Raw genomic sequence first — 23,029 nt, forward strand, 5'->3', positions numbered from 1 at the left:
GGCAGAAGGGAGAGCAAAGCCCTGGGGAAAGCAGGGCGGGTTCCCACAGCCTCGGCTTTGCGGGCAGAGAGCAGGGACTGCGTGCCCCGCCCCGCCCTGCCCTGGCGAGGGTTGGCACCTCTGCCAACTTAGGTCGGTATAACTCTCCCGTTTGTTTGCCGTGTGGGGCATATGCCCCATCATCACAGGACTGCAGAGATGCCCCTGTCTGTTTTTTTTAATCACAGCTCCACTAGTCCCCACCACCACCACAGTGAAACCCTAGGCCCACTTCATGAAATTAGCTACTTTTGTTCATTGGGTTTTTAATGAGTCTACGTTTTTATGAGACTTTTCGTGGTTTTTTCTGTTTATAGAAAACAGCTGCTGCTTCTACAACACCCAGCTTTCAAATATCTCATTGCATGATGTTTTGCATAAGGAACAATATCCAACCTCAGAGTTACCAGCAGTAACCAAACTATGTGCAGGGGAGATCCAGGGAACAGACTCACTGACAGTGGAGAGGGAATTCCTCTCACTGGCCATAGAGGAGCGGTATTGTCCCTCTGTTGTCCTTACTACAGCCTCAAGGACTGCCATGAATGCTGCTCTTCTCACTCACAGATCAACTGGGCCTGTTTCCACTGCACCCTTGGTTTACCACCTAATCCCCTTGTGCACCAGAGCATGGGTCCATTATGCACAGTGGTCCAGACCCCTGCTGCCTAAATCCCATGTCTTAGAACTGAACCGATTCTGCTGCATCTGTATCCTGTGTCTGGTGAAAGGGGACAGGATTTGGCCCTGTTTATGTGATTTGGGGAGTGTAAGGTGCCATGACATAGATGTCTGCCAAACTCTTTTCACAGTGTTTGCTGTTCAGTTTGATTCCATAGGGTAGTTTGGGTCAGCTTGAATTTCTGTTCAAAGCAATTATCCAGCCACAGCTGGCCTGACTTTCAGATGTGCTGAGCAACTCCAGCCTCCCTTGAAATCAATGGGAGCTGCAGGTACTCAGCAACTTTGAAAATTAGGCACATAATAACAAATATGTCTAAGTTGACTGTTCCTCTGGTGATTTAAAACAGCTGCCTGAAATAAACACACATTCAGATTTTCTTTTGGAGTATTTAATAGAAGGTGATTTTTAAAAAATATATGTTGACAGATAAGAAATTCAGTGGCAAAGGATGATAAAATACTGACCAAAAAAAATCTGGCAACTTCAATGTATTTATTCCATATACTGTGATTAAAATATGAACCCCCTCATAACCAGTTAAGCCCACCGATAGATACCTGCTGCCTAATCTTGCAATCCTTATTCAGGCAACACCCCTTGAGGTTAAAAATCCAAATGCCCAGAAACCAAATCCTACCCTCACTGCACCTGTGGGACTGTCACTGAAGTCAGTGGAGGCTTTGTATAACTGCTAATGTCAGGAAATGGCCTTCAGAGCAAGATTTGCAAAGAATGTGAAACTTATGAGGCGTGGAAAACCTTGCTGCAGTTAAAGTCATAATAGGACATATAGTTCACTCATGCTAAACTCATGAAGTAGTATGCATTCACCTAGACTGAATTTTCCCTCACATAAACTTATGAACATGTTATGGGCATAAAAACTGCACGCAGGTCTGATTCTTCTAATAAGGTCCGTGTTGGAAAACTCCAGTCCACACCGCAAACTGGTCGTCCTTTTCTCAATCACTTGCTTTCTTTTTGGCCCTTTGGGAGTTCTCTTGTGTTCAGAGGGAGCTCCTTGACCTGACCCCTTTTTTCTTCTGTTTTTTCTCCCTAGCTGCTGCTGTTTTCTTAGGGAGAAGTTTCTTCTTGGCTCTGGTTAGCTGGGAACCTTTCCTGTCTGGCAAAGATGTCACACGTGATGCTTTGGATACCTTTGGAGCCTTTGTCTTCTCTTCTGCTAGATCTAGTTTAGTCTTGGATCCTTTGGCCTGCCTCTTTTTGCCAGACACAGTTGGCTTCACTGCTGACAGCTTGGTGGAGCTTTTTGGGGAAGCTGGCTTCTTGGCTTTTTTGGAAGAAGTTGCTGGGGTGGCTCCTGTGGAGATGGAGGATGTGTTGGGAGGCTTGGTTGTTGGGGGTTCATTAAGCAGTTCAAGGACAGTCTCTGAAAAATAATTCAATGCTTCAGCATTCCTGATTTAAGGCAAAACACTAACTCAGACATATCCCTGAAAAAGAGCCTTAGCAGACTGACAAGCAGGCAGGCAGACAAGAAACATATTTGCCTTTCAAAAGAGATTAAAAACTGTGATGCTTGAACACTGCCTCACTTTTCTCATTTTGATTCTGCTTCCTCCATTAAATATGATTCCTGGCTTCTTTTTGTAGGGTTGCTAAGAATGTCTGTTTTCTCTTAGAATAAAAAACGATGATGGAACATTTGTTTAGAACAGGGGTCGGCAACCTTTCAGAAGTGGTGTGCCGAGTCTTCATTTATTCACTCTAATTTAAGGTTTCGCGTACCAGTAATACATTTTAACGTTTTTAGAAGGTCTCTTTCTATAAGTCTTCAATATATAACTAAACTATTGTATGTAAAGTAAATAAGGTTTTTAAAATGTCTAAGAAGCTTCATTTAAAATTAAATTAAAATGTAGAGCCCCCCCGGACTGCTGGCCAGGACCCGGGCAGTGTGAGTGCCACTGAAAATCAGCTTGCGTGCCACCTTCGGCACGCGTGCCATAGGTTGCCTACCCCTGGTTTAGAAAAAGGCCAAAATGCGTAAAGAGTAAGATGGAATTTGCAAGCAGATTTTAATGAGAGGGTAGATAAAGTTTCTCTTTGGCAGCTCCAGTTTGTTGATAGGTCGTTATTATCATTAGTATTAATTATTTATATTACAGTAGCATCTACAGCTCCCAGTGGGACCTCCTGGTGCTGGGTACTGTTCAACCTAGATAATGGGAGGCAATCCCTGAGTCATAGACATTACAATCTAAATATGCACGACAGACAAAGGGCAGGGGAACTGAAGTATTATTATCCCAGTTTTACAGCTGGGGAAACTGAAGTGTTGAGAGATTAAGGGTTAGAGTCACAGAGAGTTAAGAGTTGTGAATGCATACCTTTTAGTCCAGTGAGTGCATAACTTTTAGCCCAGTGGTTAGGGTAATTGCCTGGGATGTGGGAGACCCCCAGTTCAAGTTCCCCGCTCCACATGAGGTGGAAAACGGATTCTACAGTGGAACAGCTTCAACAGGAGAGACTGAGGGAGACCCACAGTCTCCCATAGCCCAGTGGTTAGGCCACTCACATGAGAGGTGAACCAGGCGTCTCACGCATTAAAGGTCAGTGCACTAACCAGGGGGCTAAAAATTATGAGGGAAGTGGACCTCCTCCTCTCCCCTTCCCTGGGTGTTTTGTGTGGAATTAGGTGGCCCATGAGCATGTCTACCAGATTAGGAACCTGAAGCAATTTAGGTGTAGGAGTGCCTGTCTTCTTGTGGCTCATGAATCACTTGGGGGCCTAGGTGGGAGATAGGCATTTGGATGCCTAGAGGGAGGCAGCAGTGTGCATGCTCAGAGGCAGAAACTTAGGCGCTCAGGGAACTTTTACAACAAAAACCTAGCCACCAAGTGAGTTTAGGCACCTACTGGGTTTGGTAGCAGCCAAGCAGGAGTCTTGTGAATCACAGTGGTGTCAAAAAACTGGACATAGGTACCTAAGTCTGGGGGGTAAGCGCCTAAATAGCTTTGTGAATGTAGTCCGCAGTGGCTTTGGCTACATGGGGAGTCTGGCAGAGCCCAAAACTGCACTCAGGTCCCCTGAGAGTTCCAATCTAGTGCCTTAACCACAGCACCATCTGTCCTCACATGTTTTCTATGTGTCACTCTGTTGCTGTTGTGAAGACTGAAAAACTAACTTCCGCCACTTCCAAACTCCTCTGAGGACACTAAAAAGCAGCAGCATATTTAATATGCAACGGAAACATGAGTTAACATACTTATTGTACGACATTAACAGTTGTTGCATAGTACTTTGGCTTTAACGAATGCTTACATTTCAACCTGATATCTCTTTGAGATTGTATACAGTTGTGCCACGCAATAAAATGAAAACCTAAGGACTTACTTGCTAGAGGAGCAAATGGGATACGCTTACTCTTTGTTTTCACTGGAATAGGCTTGTGTTTACATTTCCCAGGTGGAGCTCTCCTTCAAAACAGATTTAAAAGATAAAAAGGCACATGTGACTATCTAGGAAATGATCAGGAAGTTTACTTTTTCCAGAGACAGAGATCACAACAACACACATCAATCCTCCCTGTTAGGTCATGTGCCCTCAGGAGAAACCAGACCGTTTGCAATTAGAGAGGGTCAAAAATCAGGAATGCTTTTCACAAAAAAGTGTGTCTTTTCTCACTGAAAAATACCCACGTTTTATTATTGTGGAGTAATATTTTGGTGATACGATTATGAAAGGTGCTACATAAAATTCTCTGTTCTTTGCTAGCTACCTCGCTCTATAATACCACCAATGTACCAAGCTCCTCACATCTGGCCACCTTCAACAGAGAAAAGTAGAATAAAAACAAAATTCCGTTAAATTGCAATGAAAGAAAAATGAGGATAGAAGAGCTATGATTGTGACAGAACTGAGAGAGCTAGACTGCTACCCCACTCACTCGCTGCCCCTCTCTGTTGAGATGCCCGAGTGTGTGAAGCCCTAAGGCCCTGATTTTCTGAGGGGCTGAGCAATCTCAGCTTTCACTGGAATTGTGGCTACTGAGCACTCCTGAAAATCAGACCTGTACTAAAGTTAGATGCTTAATCAAAACAGACAAGACGAAAGCTGAACAGATAAGCAATGAGACCTAGTTATCAGGGAACCCAGATGAGGTGCAGAAAGAAAAAAGATCTCCAAAGGACCATGGGCCACGGGTATCATAGGCTGGGGGAGGCTGTGCCTCCCTAAACAGCCAGACGTGGCCCTGCCCACACTCTGCCCCCAGGCCCTCCTCCTCCTGCTTCCCACTTGCCGCAGCTCCAGTCTCCCTGTGGGGTGGCCCTGGCCCTGGCTCAGGCCGTGCCACCTGCCCTCCCGGGGCTGGGGCCACGCCGCCCACCCTCCCAGTGCTCTGGGGAGCTAGCCTCAGGCTGCTGGCAGCTGTGGTGGGGGGAGCTCTGGGCTCCGGCAGGGTGTGTGTGCGGAAGGGGTGGGGCCTCAAGTGGAAGGAGCGGGGCTGGGGGCTAGCCTCCCTCAGCCAGCGGTTCACCGCCCATGCAAAGGACCAAGGGAAAGATTAAACATACAGTCATGCTCTAGAAGGCAGGTGATAGGGTGAGGGGAGAAGCTTCTGAAACTCAGCAAAGAAAATTGGTTCATTTCAGGAAAACTTGTAGAGCAAGCAGCAAGCCCTCCTGTGCAGTAATGCTGTTCATTAGTGAGCTGCCTCCTTGCCCGCTTCCAGGAAGCTGGCCATCTGGAAACTCTCTTCAGGCTTCTTGGAAAATGTAAAGCTAGGTTTCTCCACTCATACAGTAGAACCTCAGGGTTACGAACACCTAAGAACACATGCGGTAGAGTCCTGCAAGCCAGCTTTCCTTGTGTGCAAATCCAGAAGAAATCCCTACAGTATATTTGCCTAGTCATAGATAGCAACAATTCAGGAAAGTGCCAGCATATCACTGCTTTTGTACAGCCTCCTAAGATTATCAAAATGTAGCCTAATAGACCCACCCTGGAGAACTGATTCATAACTGACCCTGCTAAACCCTATTAACCCCAGTTCATAACACTGGAATTCACAGGAGACTTAGAGATTACAAAGCATTTTTAATCTGTTTTCAATTTAAATTGTTTAATTGGGTTTTTTCACCTTTCTCTGCAGTATGAGGCATGACTTGCCTGGACATAGTTCACCTCATCAGTCAGGCATTGGTGGCACCTGGGTCTCTCCTGTTCTCTGCCTGTGGCACACAACTGTTCAGTCTCCTCACGACTAACATGCTTTGGTTTAACTGAAGTCATTGGGCTCAACATAGGGGAATTTGGGTGAAATGTAATGGCCTGTGATATGCAGGGGGTCAGACTAGATTAGTGTTTCTCAAACTGAGGGTCCCAACCCAAAAGGAGGTCACAAGGCTATTACAGGAGGGTCGTGGCCAGAGAGCCCAGCTCTGAAGGCAGCGCCACCGCCAGCAGCAGCGCAGAAGTAAGGGTGGTATGCTATGAGGTGCGGGTTGTCACTTTTTTGAGAGGGGGTCATTACAGCCTGAAATATTTTCAAAGGGGAGCCCAGCAAAAAGAGTTGGAGCACCTCTGGACTAGATAATCTAAATGGTCCCTTCTGGTGGGTATAATAGGCTTAGGCTTCCCTGGTGCTGCCACTGATCCGCCACTGGACACCTGAGATGTGGTGGCCCTGCCCCTTCCCTGAGATCCCCACTGCCTCCTCCACCCCCACCTCCCCCAGGTCCCTGCTGCTCGCTGCATCCCTCCTCCTCGGGGTGGGGAGAGCCAGCGGCTGGCAAGTGAGGAGGGTCGGCCGGGCGCTCTGGGGCTGGCGGGGCTTTCAGGGGCAGGGAGGGGCTGGAGGCTTGGGGGGCCAGCGGCTCGGCACTGGCAGCCAGCGGCTCGTCCTGGGGAGGGCCTTCAGGTGTGGGAGGGGCTGGTGCTCAAGGGGGCCAACCCAGCGCTGGGCCAGCCTGGTGCTCAAGGGGCCGACGGCCTGGTGCTGATGGTGGGGGCCAGCAGCTCAGACAGGGGAGGGCCTTCAGGGGTGGGAGGCCGGCAGTTCGGCCCAGTGCTGAGGCTGGCCCAGCACTTGTGGGCTCCAGGCTGTGGGGGGGCAGGGCCTGGTGCAGAAGGGGCAGGGCTAGTGGGCTAGCCTCCCCAAAGCGGGCGTTTACCCATCACCCAGGCTCCAGGACACTATGAAGTAGTGAACAATGTTGGCATGACGATGCTAAACACTCAAATCCTTTAAGCACAGAACTGATGCAGCAGGAGGCGTGGTGATGCAAGCTCCCCACACAATGGGCCTCAACTGTATTCTGGAAAGATCACCTTGCATGGTGAAAGGGCATTTTTGTCTGCATGGCAGCCAAGTTAAAGTTATGTTGAGTAAGAAAGAAAATTTTTGGTGAAAGGCCTTTTTGGCATTACAAAATTAATGTCTATTTTACAGGGTCCTTGGCTGACGTATAGACAGAAAAAGGCTGTCTCTGTCGTGAACCTGAAGGGTACTGATTATTACTTTGTACTATTAAAGCAAGTTTGTGGTGTATCTTTGACTTGTAAAAAAGTGAACATTTTTTAACCTTATTGTCCCCAAACTTCTAACAGATTTTGGGCCTGATTCTATTCTCAGTTGTATCAGCCTAAGTCTGAAGTAATGTAAATGAATACAAATGTCAGTCTAATTCTAGAATTAACTTCACTCAAGCCAGGGGAGTTGCTCAAGATATTCCACCTCTATTGAGCCAACTAGATAATTTGTGTTGATTATAAAGCAGCATGCAAGGGAAAACCAGATCTTAATGCTAACCTTGCAGGATCAACAAATTTGTAGATAGATCCATGGGGTGCATAGGCACTGGGATAAGAAGTAGCCAAAAAATAAAGCTCCCCTAAACAAACAGAGAGAGAGAAAAAAAGAATATAAGCTGTTTCAGATGCAAATGCATAGAATTATTGCAGATTTGGTGCACTACCATTTCCCCCTTCCCTTGCCCCTCCATTATATCACATAATTGGAAAGGAATACACAATCCTATTTGTTTCATTCAAAATCCTTCTTCACACCTTGGGCCATGGTCTCACAGCGTGATCCATGTGGGCAGATTGCAATGCCCACACACAGACCCACTGATTTCAGTGGGGCTTCATGCAGGCATAGCAGTCCTGTGCCAATCACAATGCCGCATCAGAGCTATTGTGTCCCCCTGTGGAGAACACTCCAAAATATTATTTTATTGGGTATATCCTATAAGTGTACTTTCTAAAAGGCTTGTTTTTATCCAGTAAAGCAGCCAGCAATTATAAATAGAGGAAACACACACACAAAAACAAAATATTTAGCTGACTTATAAACTACCAAAAAAAATCAAACAGGCTCTAGAATGGCTAATCATTTAGGACAAAAGTCTCTTGTTACTGGGCTGTTCAGGTTCATAATTGGAAAAATTGACTACCATCCCTAGAATACGTATCTTTTCATTAGCCATCAGTATAATATCTAGGGAGCAACAGAGGGTCCTGTGGCACCTTTAAGACTAACAGCTGTATTGGAGCATAAGCTTTCGTGGGTGAATGCCCACTTTGTCGGATGCATGTAATGGAAATTTCCAGGGGCAGGTATAAATATGCTGGCTGATAGTTATCTCCAGACTGATTCTTTCCAGCATATTTATACCTGCCCCTGGAAATTTCCATTACATGCATCCGACAAAGTGGGCATTCACCCACGAAAGCTTATGCTCCAATACATCTGTTAGTCTTAAAGGTGCCACAGGACCCTCTGTCGCTTTTTACAGATCCAGACTAACACGGCTACCCCTCTGATACATATCTAGGGAGGTTATTGTAGTTTGAACAAATACCAGGAGAAACTATTGTTGTAGTTCAAATTACATTACAGCACTGTGACAATTTTTAGAGGAAGAGTTGATACTGGAGTTTAACATCCATCTCTGCCACTTATTACTAGAACAGAGGCAAAAGCCTGTCAGTGTTTTACACTAAAGCAACATTTCTGTATTCCCCAGGTCTCTCTAGGTCTTCTGCCTTATTTTTCATTTTCTAGAAACGGTAGCCAGATGCGTAAGAAACTAGTATTCCCCGGTCTGAGCTCATCCAGGATCTTTTCCATTACAAGCACAGGATGATATCCACATTCTGATGAACCATAAGTTATTATCAGAGGGCTTCCTCTTCTGCCAAACTCTGCCAGAGCACAGCTGGCTGCTATCTGAAGCGTTGAGATCAATTTTGCATTATGCTTTGGAGAGCTCTTTGTACTCAGGAAGGCATGACCGATGGATCTGTTAGTAATTTCACTTTTGTTAAAGCCATGATGACATTTTAAATCCTTGACCAAGCTTTGAGACACTCCTATCAGATACATAAAAAGGAATTGTTTTTCCTCTCTCCAAACCAAGGTCTCTTCAGACCAGAGCTCCTAGTGTTGCCATTGTGAATGAGAATGGTGTCTTGATGGGGTAGAGATTCAGCTGGCTGCAAGAACTGTAGTGAAGAGGATCCCATTGCAGTGACCCATACTTTTACATTTTTAAATTTAAACAAGTGAACAAACAATGTATATGGGTATGAATCAAAACAGGAATCCAACCACCTCACCCAACTTTGAGTGAGTTCAGATCCGGATTCAAATTTCAAGTGGGTAGTGAGCTCTATCATGAGCTGTCTTGAGTTCTGCATCACGGGTGTCTAGGGTAGGTGGGAAAAAACTCACAAGGTCTCATGACTGGGCATATTTCTGAACTGTCTGAACCATCTGCCAACCCCAGCTGCAATGCGGAGATATTTCATCACCCCTGCACAGTCAATCTTCACTAACATTTCCAAAGGGCAACCAAACCCCATATATTCACCCTGAAACACAGAACCCAGTTTCCTATACAAATGTGGTTAGGGAGATGCATTACCTGCTTCGTCTTCAGCAAAGGAGATGATGAATTTGTTATAAGAGCTGATCAGCCCAGGGAAAGCACAGGCTTTAGTGCTACCAATACAAATATCTTGTTTCTTCCATTTCTTTTCCCTCTCATCTTCCTGCAAAGCCATAAGTCGACTGGATGAAAAATAAAACCTTATGTTGTAGGATTCCATTTTTCCATTCTCAGGGTTAATTCCTGCAAAAATCATGCATCACTGGAAGTAAAAGGTTAGTTGGAACCCTGATCCTTAAAGTGGGTTTAATTTTCTTTTGTATAAGATGGGCCTGAATAAAAACCCCAATTCTGAAAGCTCTAACTTGGGTGAAGTTCAGATCCAGATCAGAACTTTACAGGTGCTGTCTCTGTAATGGACCAAACCAAACCATTGATCTAAATATAATGAATGTCTAGGACTTTCACTGTCTAGGACTTTCACTGACTGTGGGCCAGAGGGTTTCAGAATGCTCAGACATGGAAGCCGTATAAATATAAGGATAGCCGGATAGAAAAGAATGGAAACTGTTGTCTCCCTCACCCACTCATGAAATCACCAAAAATGTAGAGGCCATTCAGGTTTGGAGATTCACATCCCCGGTACACGTATCCTCCAGTGACTGACTTCCCCACAGTGTGGCCATAGGCAAATATCGGAAGAATGTCATCTGTTAAACACATACACACAAAAAAACAGAATAGCTTTCATGGACTCGCTGATCAAAGAGCAACTGGTCAACAATATTGATGTATGCAATGGAGGCCAAAAGGGCTAGTGGACATGGGAGTAGCTTGGTTCATTTCAATGAGGTTTCATCCATTTACACCAGCAGAGAATTTGGCCCTGAGGTTTAAAGAGCTTCCTACGTGGCTTAACAAGACTCAACCAGTGAACTTCATTATCATGCTGGACCAATATTCTTTACATCAGGTAAATGCTGCAGAGAGAGTTCATGAAACGTTACATGTGGCCAAGTGTAGCAAGCATTTTAACAAAGATCAACATTAAAAATTCTGTTGTTTTCTACTGAAAAGACAAAATACGGAAGCAGGAAGTTGCAGCTCAGCTCAACAGATTTATACATTGCAACTGCTCCCAGTACAGTAAATGCTAACCATGCCGGCAACTGAAAATCATTCTGCTGGATCACAAATATTACCAGAAATGTAAGTTACTGCCACCCTTTCAGCCTGGCACCAGGAAAGGTGGTTCCAGCCTTTCTGGGGAGGGGCTGACATTCTGCTCCTGAAAACTTTCAGTCCTGTCTGCACTTTTTTAATATGACTGAGATTGTCTGTTTATGCTGAACAGCACAGATAGAAAAATGTAATGAGTTAAAATCTGAAGCCTAGCAGCCAAGCCTAACACAGGCACATGGTAAACTTTCTGGTCCTTATGCCACAGTGCTGGACCTTGTTAAAAACTGCTGGCATATTCAGCAGTAATGGCACCATATGGCAATCACCAGCACATCTGTGGTGTGTAGACAGATGCTGCATACGTACGCTCGTATGCCAAGCTTAGTTCCCAGAGTCATTTACATTTTATTATCTTAAGAGTGGTGCTTGTCAACAAAATCCTTAAGGAACATAATTACACCCAGCTCTTATATTGTGCTTTTCATCAGTCGGTATCAAAGCACTTTACAAAGATGAGTGGTATCATTATGCCCATTTTACAGATGGGGAAACTGAGGTACAGAAAGGTGAAATGACTTATCAAAGACAAAGTCAGCCAGGAGTAGAACCCAGGTCTTCTGAGGCCCACTCCAGTGCTCTATCCAGTAGGCAGCACTGCCTCCTACATAGGATTTGCTACAAGATCATGTCACCAAGCCTGGCCACTACCTGATGTTTCAGAGGAAGGCAACTATTCCCGATAATGCACTTAGGCCCCAATCCAGTGCCCACTGGACTCCATAGAAGACTTCTGTTGACTGCAATGGGCACTGGCACTGGTCCTTTGCCATTTGTGCAATGCGGTGCACAACAGAGATGCCAGGATGTTTTGTATTTTGATGCCTCTGGATTGGAAAGCTGGGGGGCTGTATGTTTTCTTATCAGACAGGAACATATTCCCCATCCTCCCGTACATGACTTCAGATTACAGAGGTTCACTGGAAGAGCAGCAGTATAGTCGTTAACTAAGTACATATTGCATGGTGTGTGCTCGTTCAAGCAAAGCTCCCACAAGAAGTGATTGGCTTACCTAAGGAGGAATTATAGCAAAGCTTTATGTCATAACATTCAAATCCCTCCTTAGCTCTCCAGCCGTAGTTCCCTCCTTTAACAATGACGTCAACTTCTTCAAACCTGTTCTGTCCAACATCACCACAGAATATTCTCCCTCGTCCCTTGTGAGTGACTGGGTCCCCTCTGTCAACAGCACAGCGCCACATATTCCTGACTCCGTAGGCATAGACCTCAGGGAGAGCCTTGGGATCCGAGACAAAGGGGTTATCTGGTGGGATGCGATATGGCTTTCCATCTGGGCTTTTTCCATTCACATCTATCCGTAAAACTTTTCCTAGTAACGTACTCCTGAAAGTAAGGCAAGGCATAAGCAATAGGTTAATGAGACTGTCAGGTAAATCAAGGCTTATAGATGTTAATCTCAGAGTTGGTGGGAAAATGGGAACACTGAAAATTTTCATGAAAAATTTGCCCCTTTTTTCATCAAAAAAATATTTAAAATTTAAAAAAATTTCAACCAGCTCTCATAAATATTGTAATGAACTGGATTGGCGGGGGGAGGTGGAGGGAGTACACAAGCACCACTGCCCTCCGCTGAAAGGAATCGGAACTGCTTGGCTGTGTGCGATAGGCCCTCTGCTGCACACAGCTAATGGAGTTTCTCCTTTAACTCACATAGGATCTGTGTTTTTCTGGAGAACGGAGATATCAGGTCTCTCTCTCTGCTTTCCCCATGAAGCTCCACGTGGCCACAGTGCGACAGCCATGAAGCCCCGTTACAATATTCTTCAATCAACACAAAAACTACCGTCACAAATGATACTCATTGGCACCCTTGTCTCAGCAGAGGGGCAAAAGAATGGATGGACCATGGAAGTAAAACCAACCCTTAGAGGTGGTTCCACCAGGTCAGGAGTGAGGCACGGGGCAGCATGGGGGAAGCCTGCACTGCTCCTCAATGGGCTGTACTGGTTCTAGGTGTGTGGAGAAGACTTCATTTTCAGGAAACATCAATCTGTACCATGGACACTAACTTCACTTTCAAGTTTTTGTCAAAAGCAATGTGTTATTTATATAGGTATATTCAGCTGCAAAAATAGCTTACATTAAAACTGGATTCACAAAATGTCCCTTGTAAGGACAGAAGGACTGGACTAATATAGACATCCAGTGTAAATGACTCACTCGTGCTGTTTGGCATGGAAAACAAGATGCTGTCTGCAGTCGCTGAATAGGAAACAACATCAATTTAACTGGTTTTCAACTGTCATGTAAAATTGCTCTTCATTTCCCTTGTAGCCAGTACTAGTATGCAGTTCTTCCAAGATATTAAGGCTAATATCCTAATAATTCAAAACCACGTAGGGGATTTGGATTCCAATACCCAACAGGATTTGGACATCTGAATCTCCTAGGCTTTGGAATTTTCAGGCTTTGAAAATCTCATCCTAAAAGTACACTGATACTGTAAATTGGGGATAATCCTGGTTTGCAATGACTAGTCAAGCAGCATTTTTGTTGTATCAGTCCATTCTCTTGTTTTGCTAAAAGTCCAAATTCTGTCTCATCATGCACTAAGCCAATGCATTGCACTAGCATGAGAGATGCATAAACCTGTCCTCCAGCTTACTTGTTCTGAGCATTCCCAAATTTTCCAAAAGGGTCCCCAGCTTTCCCTCCGTCCCCGATGAACAGATACAGACAGCCATCCAGGCCAAAGAGGAGCTGCCCCCCGTTATGATTTGCAGCTGGTTCTTCAAGCTCCAAAAGACTCCTAAAAAGAAAAGAAAGAGAAATAACCACAGATGTAGCCCCTGGACAAGATTCAGTGTCTTGTTGGGTTAGAGAAATGCGTTACTATTCAGTTTGCACAATAAGCAGAACTGCTTATCTGCATAACGTATCTTTCCAAGGTATCTTACTGTTTCCAGGCTAAGCAAGGACCTTTCATGTCTTTTGCTAATCACATCTCTCCATTTAAGGGTATGTCTACGTTTGAGCTGGGAGGTGTGATTCCCACTTTGCGTGGACATACAAGTAGCATTGTCTCCGTGGCAGCACAGATGGCCTCTCGGGCTAGCCATCTTGAGTACAATCCTGCCTGACCTGGGTATGTGGCTAACCCAAGCTGTCGCCTGTGCTGCTGGGGACACATTGCTATTTTTAGGCACTAGCTTGAGTGGAGCTAATGCAGGTACATCTACGTGAGCTGGAAATTACACTTCCCAGCTCAAATGTAGAGACATACCCTGAGTCTGCAAGGCACATGGCAGCCTGGTAAGGATAAGTGCATAACTAGCAGGTGGGCAGCGATTGTTCCCATTGATTTCATCTTGCCCTTTCAGCAAATGGTAAAATCAAATAGCTCAGTGGATCTTGTTCTTTTCTTACTGTAGAGGCAGAGCTTCCCGAAAGTTTGACAGTCCAAAGGCACTTTTCAGCCATAATAAAGTGTGAAATGTGTTCAACATGTATCTATCTATATTTACAATTGGATTTTTAAAATCTAATTTTGTTGGGTGCATTTTCTAGCACTTGATGTGGAAGGTGTCAGGGGTGTGTTAGTGACCAGGGAAATGGGCCAGACATCAAGGCCTTGGGGCTGAAGTTCTCTGTTGACCCACCGAACATGTACAGCATGGCTGTGGCAGTGCAAGCTCCACCCACACTACCCCACCATTGTACTTCCATCTTAACAGAGAAGAGCCACCTCTAGAAGTGAAAGGACACTTCAGGCCCCAGTGTCCATTCAATCCTTGACCGCTCTGCTCAGACTACCAACAAGGATACTAACCAGTGCCTCAGTTTTCCCATCTGTAAAATGTGGACAATAATACTTCCTTCAGAGGGTTCTTCAGAAGCTTATTTCCTTTGGAAATCATTTTAGATTCCCTCTAGGAAAGGCATTACAGAAATGCAAAAACTTCATTAGTATTATTTATTAGTAGCAGAGTGCCCATCATGCTGGGGGTTTCTGTAATATGGACACTTGCCACTGGGAATAGGAATGAGACCCATCAGCTTTATTTCTTCTGGGCTGCTCTGCAGCTATCAGCCACTACCAGATGGAATGGTTTCAGTCAGGTGATCTAACAGCATTAGACTTTTTTAACCTGCTACTGGTTGGGGCTTAAAAATGTGATGTCATCTGTGCCCCTTGTGGCACAGAATCTACCACAACTGGGGCGCAACCAGAATTTTCCTCAGGAGGGGGCCGAGCGCTCTCCCTCCCCTGCACTCAGCCCAAGCTCTCTGCCCCACACTTTCCCCCTGCACCCAGTCCAACCCATCCACACTGCCTCAGCACCCAGCCCTGAGCTCCCCACCCCACACCCAGCTTCATGGTCTCCACACCCCACACTCGGTCCCGAGCTCTTACCCAGAGAGGTGATCAAGCTCAAGAGTAACATCCCCTCCTCCTGCATCTCTGCTTCCCCAAGAAGCACCAAAAAAGCCCAGATCCAGTCCTCCCACCCTCTTGGGCACTGGGGGTTCCCAGTCTCCCTGCTGTACTTCTCCTTAGGAGCTGGGGATGCCCCGTGCTCATGAGCACCAGATGGACTGCAGAGGTGGGGGCCCCAAACAGGCACAACCCTACTCAGATTTGGCCCAGCCATCCCAAAGTGGCTGGGCCAAATTTCCAGCTCCGGTCACGGGCCGGGGGGGGGGGGGGGGGCTGGGTCCCCCAGCTCTCCCTTAATTGCACCCCTGACCACCCACCATCGGCACAGAAATAAAACAGGAATCTTCCAACACATTTCAAAGTTTATTCTGGGTGAAAACTGTTTCTTGCCTTTTAAACGTTCACAGTGAGAAATGGGCACTGGGTTTTTGTTTTATATACGTCTTCCAGCATGACTGTGAAGCTCACAAGCAACAAAATTATTACTAAATCCTTTTCTATGAATGAAAGGGACAGAATCAGCCTCCCCAGAAAAGATGTTCTTGTTCTGAGCAATTTAACTTTTATTAGAGGTGAGACCAAGCTGGTGCCACTAAGAACTTCTGTATTGCCTTAATCCCTGTGATATGTGTGTGATATTTATATTATCATTGCAATAAAATACCTTTGCAGTGGGCAATAAAAACACGGAGCCTATTTAACATTATTGTCTATAAAGCAATTTCAGAGCAGGAGTTAATTCTCTAGAGGGTTCACAGTTTGAAAAGTTGGTGTGTTTGAGGCTGCCACTGTACTGCTACATTTCACAGGGCAGGGACAGGAGGCAGTGTGTCTAATGGTTAGAGAAGGAGAATTTGGTGCTATTTTCCATTCTGCTTTGGGCTCACCATGTGACCTTGAACCAGCACTCACATCTCTTTCTGTCTCTGTTTAGCAATCTCCTTAATGGGCCCATCCAAACACCTGGATCTGCACAACTTAGAATGGTCAGGAGCTCAGCATTCAGATCCAGATGTTGCAGTTGGGCAGTTCCTATGTGGTCATATGAGAAACTGATACATTCAAAATGGCTCTGAATAAGCTTTACCTTTCTGAGCGTGGATCAGCTTTGTTGACATCAGATGCTAAAACTTTGAATTCACTGATCCGGATCTTCTCCGCTTTCTTCTTGTCCATGTACGAATAATAGATGTAAAATTTTCTGTTGTGTCTGTGCTTGGGGTGAAAAGCCATCCCTAGGAAACCCCTCTCATCCCCTATCCATGGACTAGCCAGCACTATTTTCTTAATATCTAGAAAGGGCTCCTCCAATCGGCTCCCATCAGGCAAGTAGACCCAGATGATCCCCACCTGTTCAGCTACGAACATGCGATGGGTGTTGTCATTAGCATGGAGCATCAGTACCGGATTCCTCAGCCCATTAGCAACCTCTGTCAGGCACAGCTGAAGGCAGCCCTTGGGGTCCTCCACTACTGACCCCAGGTTGCGATTGAGGTCTGTGTTTGTTAGCACATTGGGGTAGCAATAGTCTTGGTCCTGTATGTTAAGGAGGTTACAGAAGCGGGTTTTGTTCCTCTCACAGCATTCTTGAATGTGTTTATCATTAGTCAGCAGTGTGATAGCAGAGCGGCAGTTGAAATGGAACTCAGAGCAGTAGTCAAAGCAAAGTCCTGGGAGGTTCCTAAGAGGTGTCTGGGGGTTTTCTGCATCATAGAGATGTGCCGCATATGGGGAGCACTCCTATGAAAATAAACACAAACTAATTACATGTCTGTCTGTACGGATCCCTGATGCACTGAGTAGCCTTCATCCAAGCAAACTGGTCAGTAACATGCAAATCATTAATAAGATAAATAGCCCCAATTAAACAATCTTGGAATAACATTCCCACTGCATTTTTCAGATCTCTTTAAGGTCTTGATTCAACAAAGCATTTAAGCACATACCTAGCTTTGAGCGTGTGTGGAGTCCCATTGAAGTCAATGCATAACCTTGAATTATGATCCAATTTAGCTTGGACTGAGATTTAAAACTCTTGGGTTGTGCTCCTGGATCCCCCACTGACTCTTTGTGTGATCTCGGATAAATCACTGAGGTCAACATTTTCACATTGATGTTCCTAAAGTTCTGCACCTTAAATCAAATGTTTAGCTGTGCAAGATTTAGGTTAAGTGCCTAACATTAGGCACCCAAGTTTGAACATTTGGGTGCACACAGCTCTGTGCCTCAGTTTCCCCATCTGTGTAATGGGGATATTAACACTTACCTACCCAATTTCGCAAAATTCCACTAGCCTTTCACCCAGCTGGGTTTCTGTGTTGGACCCTTCAGAAAATAATGTTTCTATTAATACTTGACCTGTATATTTTTTGGTGCAAGCTTTATAGAAACGAAAACACAATCAGTTAAATCCTGATGCTCCTCTCACCCTAGTTTTGCACTGGTGTCATTCCATTGGCTTCAGGAGTTCTCTCTGCTGTACCTATGTGAGGTGTGCAGGAGACTAAGAACTATGGCAACTGCTGTAGCATCCAAATGTGCTTGCATGTGAGGGAGAAATGCATTTCTCATTGAAGCAAGAAGCAACCTCAGCACCTCTAACCTTAATGAACTCCCTCCAGCCTCTACTCCTTATCACTGTGATGCTAGGTCTTCTACAGTTTAAGGTATTGAACAAAGTGTACCCTCTAAGCAGGGGACATTCTTTTCCAGCCATTCACTTAGTAGCCTTGGCTGTTTCTAAACTATTCACATTTCCAACTCATTGTCTGTGTTGCAAGGAATGCAGACAACCGCCATTGTTTTGGCTAAATGTCTGAGGTGAAGGCATTCCTTAGGGTCTATGTAAAACCAACAGGATTAAGCAGTCTCACACTACTCGCTGGTCATTTCCCTCCTCTGTGGAGGAAGGGGACAGTGGGAGATGGGGAGAGGGAATGGATTATTATTTCAACTAATTAATAGAGCTGAAGAAATAAGAAGATCCTCAGAATCCTTAAAGGTGGCAATTTTGCAACAGAAAAGCTTCAAAAACAGACTCCAATGAGAAACTGCTGAACTTGAATTAATATGCAAACTAGATACCATTAATTTAGGCTTGAATAGAGCCTGGGAATGGCTGAGTCATTACACAGATTGAATCTATTTCCCCATGTTAAGTATCCTCATACCTCTTGTCAACTGTCTGAAATGGGCCATCTTGATTATCATTACAAAAGCTTTTTTTTTTCTCCTGCTGATAATACCTCATCTTAATTAATTAGCCTCTTAGAGTTGATATGGCTACTTCCACCTTTTCATGTTCTGTACGTATATATATTTCCTTTCTATATGTTCGATTCTATGCATCTGAAGAAGTGGGCTGTAGCCCACAAAAACTTACGCTCAAATAAATTTGTTAGTCTCTAAGGTGCCACAAGTACTCCTGTTCTTTTTGTGGATACAGACTAACACAGCTACCACTCTGAAACCTGTCAGATCCAGATGTCACTTGTCTGTCATCTTCAAGACAAATGACCGATTTCTCACTAAGTGTAACAAATTGCAATTGTGAGCATAACACAATGAAATTAATTGTGACAAATCTGGGGCCTTTTAGCATGTCACAGTTTTCTCATTCATGTCACACAGACCTTCCTGGAGACAGTGGGGATAGAACTCTAATGCTTCTGCTTCAAAAAGCACAGGCCCCTACCACTTGAAGTAAAGGAGAATCTCCATTAACTCTTAGCAGACAGGCCCTGTGACACTCAGTTCTCATTCACAGTATTTTCTAACCCGACTCATTCAGAAATCATGAGTCAGCCCCCACCCCAATCATGATACTGGCTTAAGGGTTGGAGGGGATTTGCGGGAGGGTGGTTACAAAAAGAATAAATATTGTGTCATTTTTATTTGTATTCTGTTTTTTGAGCCTTTAGGATTCCCCCTAGCACATGCCAAGTTACAGGCAGTGTGCCTATCTATACCAGATCTTAAAACATGCCAATTACGATTTTAGGTAGCACATGCTAATATCACACCTTTCAATCCTAGTCTAAACAAGATTTAATTCACCTTCCCCCTACACCAGCCAGCTGAACAGGGAAACCTTAAATCCTCTCAAAGGCTGATGAAGCTGCCATTCTAGTGTGTGCTACCAGGGATTGCCTCCTAGGGCATCAGCTGCCATCAGTGCTCTTTCTTAAGGACATCAAGGGCAGGTCTTGACCAGGGCTTCACCTGGACTGTACGGACCAGATCCTCAGCTGGCATATCTCAGACTAGCTACCCTTTTACAGCCTCTGGGGATCTGGCCTTTCTAGCCCTAAATGTTTTCAATCAGTCAATCAAATAATTAGCAAATACGGCCCGACTGTCAGCCGGTGTAAATCAGAGCAGCTCCACTGATGTCAGTGGAGTCATGTCACTTTACGCAATCTGATGAGTTGATCTTTTGCTTTCACTTCAGCTAAAATTATAAAGAGAAATGCAGGAGATCTAGGCTGTGACAGAGGCAAAGCTGTTAAAAATACTTTCTAAACTACTCGTTACAAGAGTGCTCTCTGTCTGTATATATGTAAATAGATATCGATAAGGTGACAGGAGATGGCACTGAGGAATGTGTAGCATGGCTCCTGGGTTTTGTAGGACCAATAAAAGTTGTTGTGCACTACAAATAGCTTCCTCTTTGCAGCACATTACATCAGCTCTTAACACCAACTTGCTACCATACCAGGAAGACTATCAAAAGCAGGTCTGTTTGCTCTCCACTATTTCTAGCATAGAATGGATGCATTGGCTTCCGCGCACTTGCCTGAAAGGGCTTTGGCCATGTCTCTACTACAAGTGATACAGTGGTGGCACAGCTAGGGTGCCATAGCTGTGCTGCTATAACCCCATCGTGTAGATGCAGACTATAATGATACAAACGTTTTTTCTATCGCTGTAGGAACTTCACCTTGGGGAGGCAGAAGCAGTCTTTCATCAACTTAGCTGTGTGCAAGATTGGATCCTCACAGTTTCTCAGAGTCTGTTTTGTATCATGTGCAGTACTCATCACATGTGTCAACATTTAACAAAAAAAGAACAGGAGTACTTGTGGCACCTTAGAGACTAACAAATTTATTAGAGCATAAGCTTTCGTGGACTACAGCCCATTTCTTCGGTATGCATCCGAAGAAGTGGGCTGTAGCCCACAAAAACTTACGCTCAAATAAATTTGTTAGTCTCTAAGGTGCCACAAGTACTCCTGTTCTTTTTGCGGATACAGACTAACACGGCTGCTACTCTGAAACATTTAACAATCATTACTAATTATTAATATGGCCTTGATTTGGTGGAATGATGAGCTGTCCTTACTACTTATTGGATCAAAGAGCTATGGCTGACTTCACTTGAGGGGAAAAAAGCATTATGCAGTAGAACCTTGCTGACTGTGCTAATCCAATAAACAACTGAATCTCACCAAGTAACCTAGCCTGTTCCCAGTGTGTTGACATTAACATCAATAGGAGCAGAAGCAAGTCATTAAAAACTAGCAGTCACTAGCCACTTCTCATCAAAGAGTTAATAGATAAGTCATTATTATAGAATCTCTAAGGTTACTAAGACAATTATTTTTAAAAATATACACCAGTATTTTTATAATATGATTACAATTAATTCAAACTAAGCTAGGACTTATGTCAGGTCTTATGATCAAAGTATAAAGATGCAACAGTCTTAATTGTTATTATTAATGTGTGGGCTTATTTTCTAGCTGTCACATATAGGAAATCCTCCATAGGCCGCTCAATCATTAAACATTAGTGTGAATTATGTTCTGCCATGGCCACATTAATTTTTTTCTTCGTTTATTGGGTGTAAGTGACTGATGAAATGTTGATGTTATTTTTCTGAAAGTTGGTTTCTCCAAGGTGACTCCAGACTCTGACCAATGAGACTATAAAAGTGGAAGTATTTAGTAAACATAGATAATATTTGAAAGCTAAGAAGGATTAGCTGGAAGAATTTTATACCTATGTGATAAGCAAAAATATGGTTTATGGCTGCTTTGTGTTGGCATACAGTAAATCATGACCAGCATGATTAGCATACCTGTTAAAAAGTCAGGTCCTTTCTACTCACAAATCATTGTGCAGGCAGGAACCCAAGAAGAGCTTTTACTACTGAACTGTCTGCTTCCATGAGCCAGATGGGCAGTGGGAAGAAAGCACAGGGGAAATGCAACAGCTGAAGCCTCAGGATCTTTCAGCTGCATGAATCTTCTGGCTGTTTCTTAATGTTGTTCTACTTTAATAACCACAGCGTTTGCAGTGTACTAGGCAGGAGCACAATCTAAACACATTCGTCATGAGACCTGGGAATGCAAACACTGTGCTTCATGTCCTGTATAATCTGCCATCCAAGTCACCCTGTATTTATGAGCAGAATGAAAAATAAATATTGATCTTTTTAATCCTCCCTTAGTTTCAAAGGGGCTAGTATTGTCCCCCTCCTAACAGCAGGATACACTCCTTCATTCCATCAGCACTACAGCTATCAAAAAATAGCAATTCATTATTAACTATGCATCCGAAGAAGTGGGCTGTAGTCCACGAAAGCTTATGCTCTAATAAATTTGTTAGTCTCTAAGGTGCCACAAGTACTCCTGTTCTTCTTATTATTAACTATAGTTACTGATGCTATTACATGCATTTAGAGGACATCTATCCCTGTGGTACCTGGCCACACTTTGAACCCAATGCAAACTATGCAATAACCGTTATCCAGTAACATTACCCCCACTGTTCCCCCTCCCCCAAATCCACACATCCCCACAGCATCACAAATGTAAAAGAGATGACAGGGAGAAATCACCTTTTAATAAAAACCTATAGCACATGAGTGTGCACACAAACAAATGCACAAAAATAGTGTAAACTACAGGTTGAAACCCTTTGCCCTACCTGACACAGGATATCCTTGATATACCCTCCACACAGCTCGTGGCCCTGGGGATCAATGTAATCCATGATCTCCCAGTATTTAGCTGCAATGCTGTTGTCCTTATCCTGGTCACAGCAGCCAAAGGTCTCATAGGCAGAGCAAAACTCCAGGTGGAAAGGGGGCTGGAAAGGGGGTCCGTAGTCCAGGCACTGGGGGTGCCCCCAGAGCATGCCTGCTTGGCCCAGCAAGGCGACAGAGAGGTAAAAGAAAAAGTTTGGGGACAAGTTGCTAACTCCAGACCTGCTGCTGTGTGGCCAAACATTAACCTTCTTCACTGGAGGTTTCCTGAGGTCAGATGTATAGGAATCCTGGCTATCTTTAAGATAAGGCCCATTCATCCTCTGAGCTTTACAAATTGCCAGCTGCAGAACTCAATGTTTGCTCAGGTTTGCTTGCTCGCTGGGGCTCTCCCCGCGCGCACTCTCTCTCTCCCTCTGAAGTTTACTATTTGTGGGCTGGGGAGAAACCCTGCAGGCTGCTTCTTTGGTATTTCACACGTCACATTGCAAGAAGCCTCCCTCCCCTCTGCACATTTCTCATGCCCCCAAGAGCACTCACACATCTAGTCCCTACAACTTACTTTAAACAGGTTCCAAAATCATTCATTGAATATGTATAACAGGTAAACAGTACAATGCGTGTGATCCAAATATATCCAACCTGATCTGCTCTCCCTATTTACAATGCAAAGCATGCTGCAGCTGTGAAAATATCAGGGAAGGAAAATGAATGGATCATTTTCAATCAGTACATACCCTCTATTTAATTTTCAAGAGCTGGGTCAAACTTGGATCAGATTCTACAGGGATGGAAGCAGGGAGTCCTCCACCCTGTTTAAG

General features: G+C 44.5%; 1 protein-coding gene across 1 annotated transcript; it reads right to left on the bottom strand.

The window, feature by feature from the left end:
* Window positions 1-1,122: 1,122 nt before the first annotated feature.
* On the bottom strand, window positions 1,123-22,528 carry HHIPL2 (HHIP like 2). The gene is made up of 9 exons (XM_054023497.1): window positions 22,151-22,528; window positions 16,309-16,961; window positions 13,449-13,592; window positions 11,835-12,166; window positions 10,167-10,293; window positions 9,620-9,765; window positions 7,501-7,582; window positions 4,083-4,165; window positions 1,123-2,114 (listed from the first exon to the last, which is right to left on the bottom strand). Exons 1-9 carry the CDS (start codon window positions 22,526-22,528, stop codon window positions 1,732-1,734), a joined length of 2,328 nt encoding a protein of 775 aa, XP_053879472.1. The 3' UTR covers window positions 1,123-1,731.
* Window positions 22,529-23,029: the final 501 nt, after the last annotated feature.

This window comes from Malaclemys terrapin, chromosome 3 (assembly GCF_027887155.1).
Source record: "Malaclemys terrapin pileata isolate rMalTer1 chromosome 3, rMalTer1.hap1, whole genome shotgun sequence".
Taxonomy (NCBI): Eukaryota; Metazoa; Chordata; order Testudines; family Emydidae; genus Malaclemys; species Malaclemys terrapin.

Bases quoted from the DNA above. Each gene is read 5' to 3' on its own strand.
- HHIPL2 (XM_054023497.1), bottom strand. From the start codon at position 22,528: ATGAATGGGCCTTATCTTAAAGATAGCCAGGATTCCTATACATCTGAC. The intron at 9,766-10,166 runs GTGAGGGAGACA...TTTTTCATCCAG, and splicing joins TTTGGTGATTTCATGAGTGG to TCGACTTATGGCTTTGCAGG. The intron at 2,115-4,082 runs GTAAGTCCTTAG...ATTATTTTTCAG, and splicing joins CCCATTTGCTCCTCTAGCAA to AGACTGTCCTTGAACTGCTT.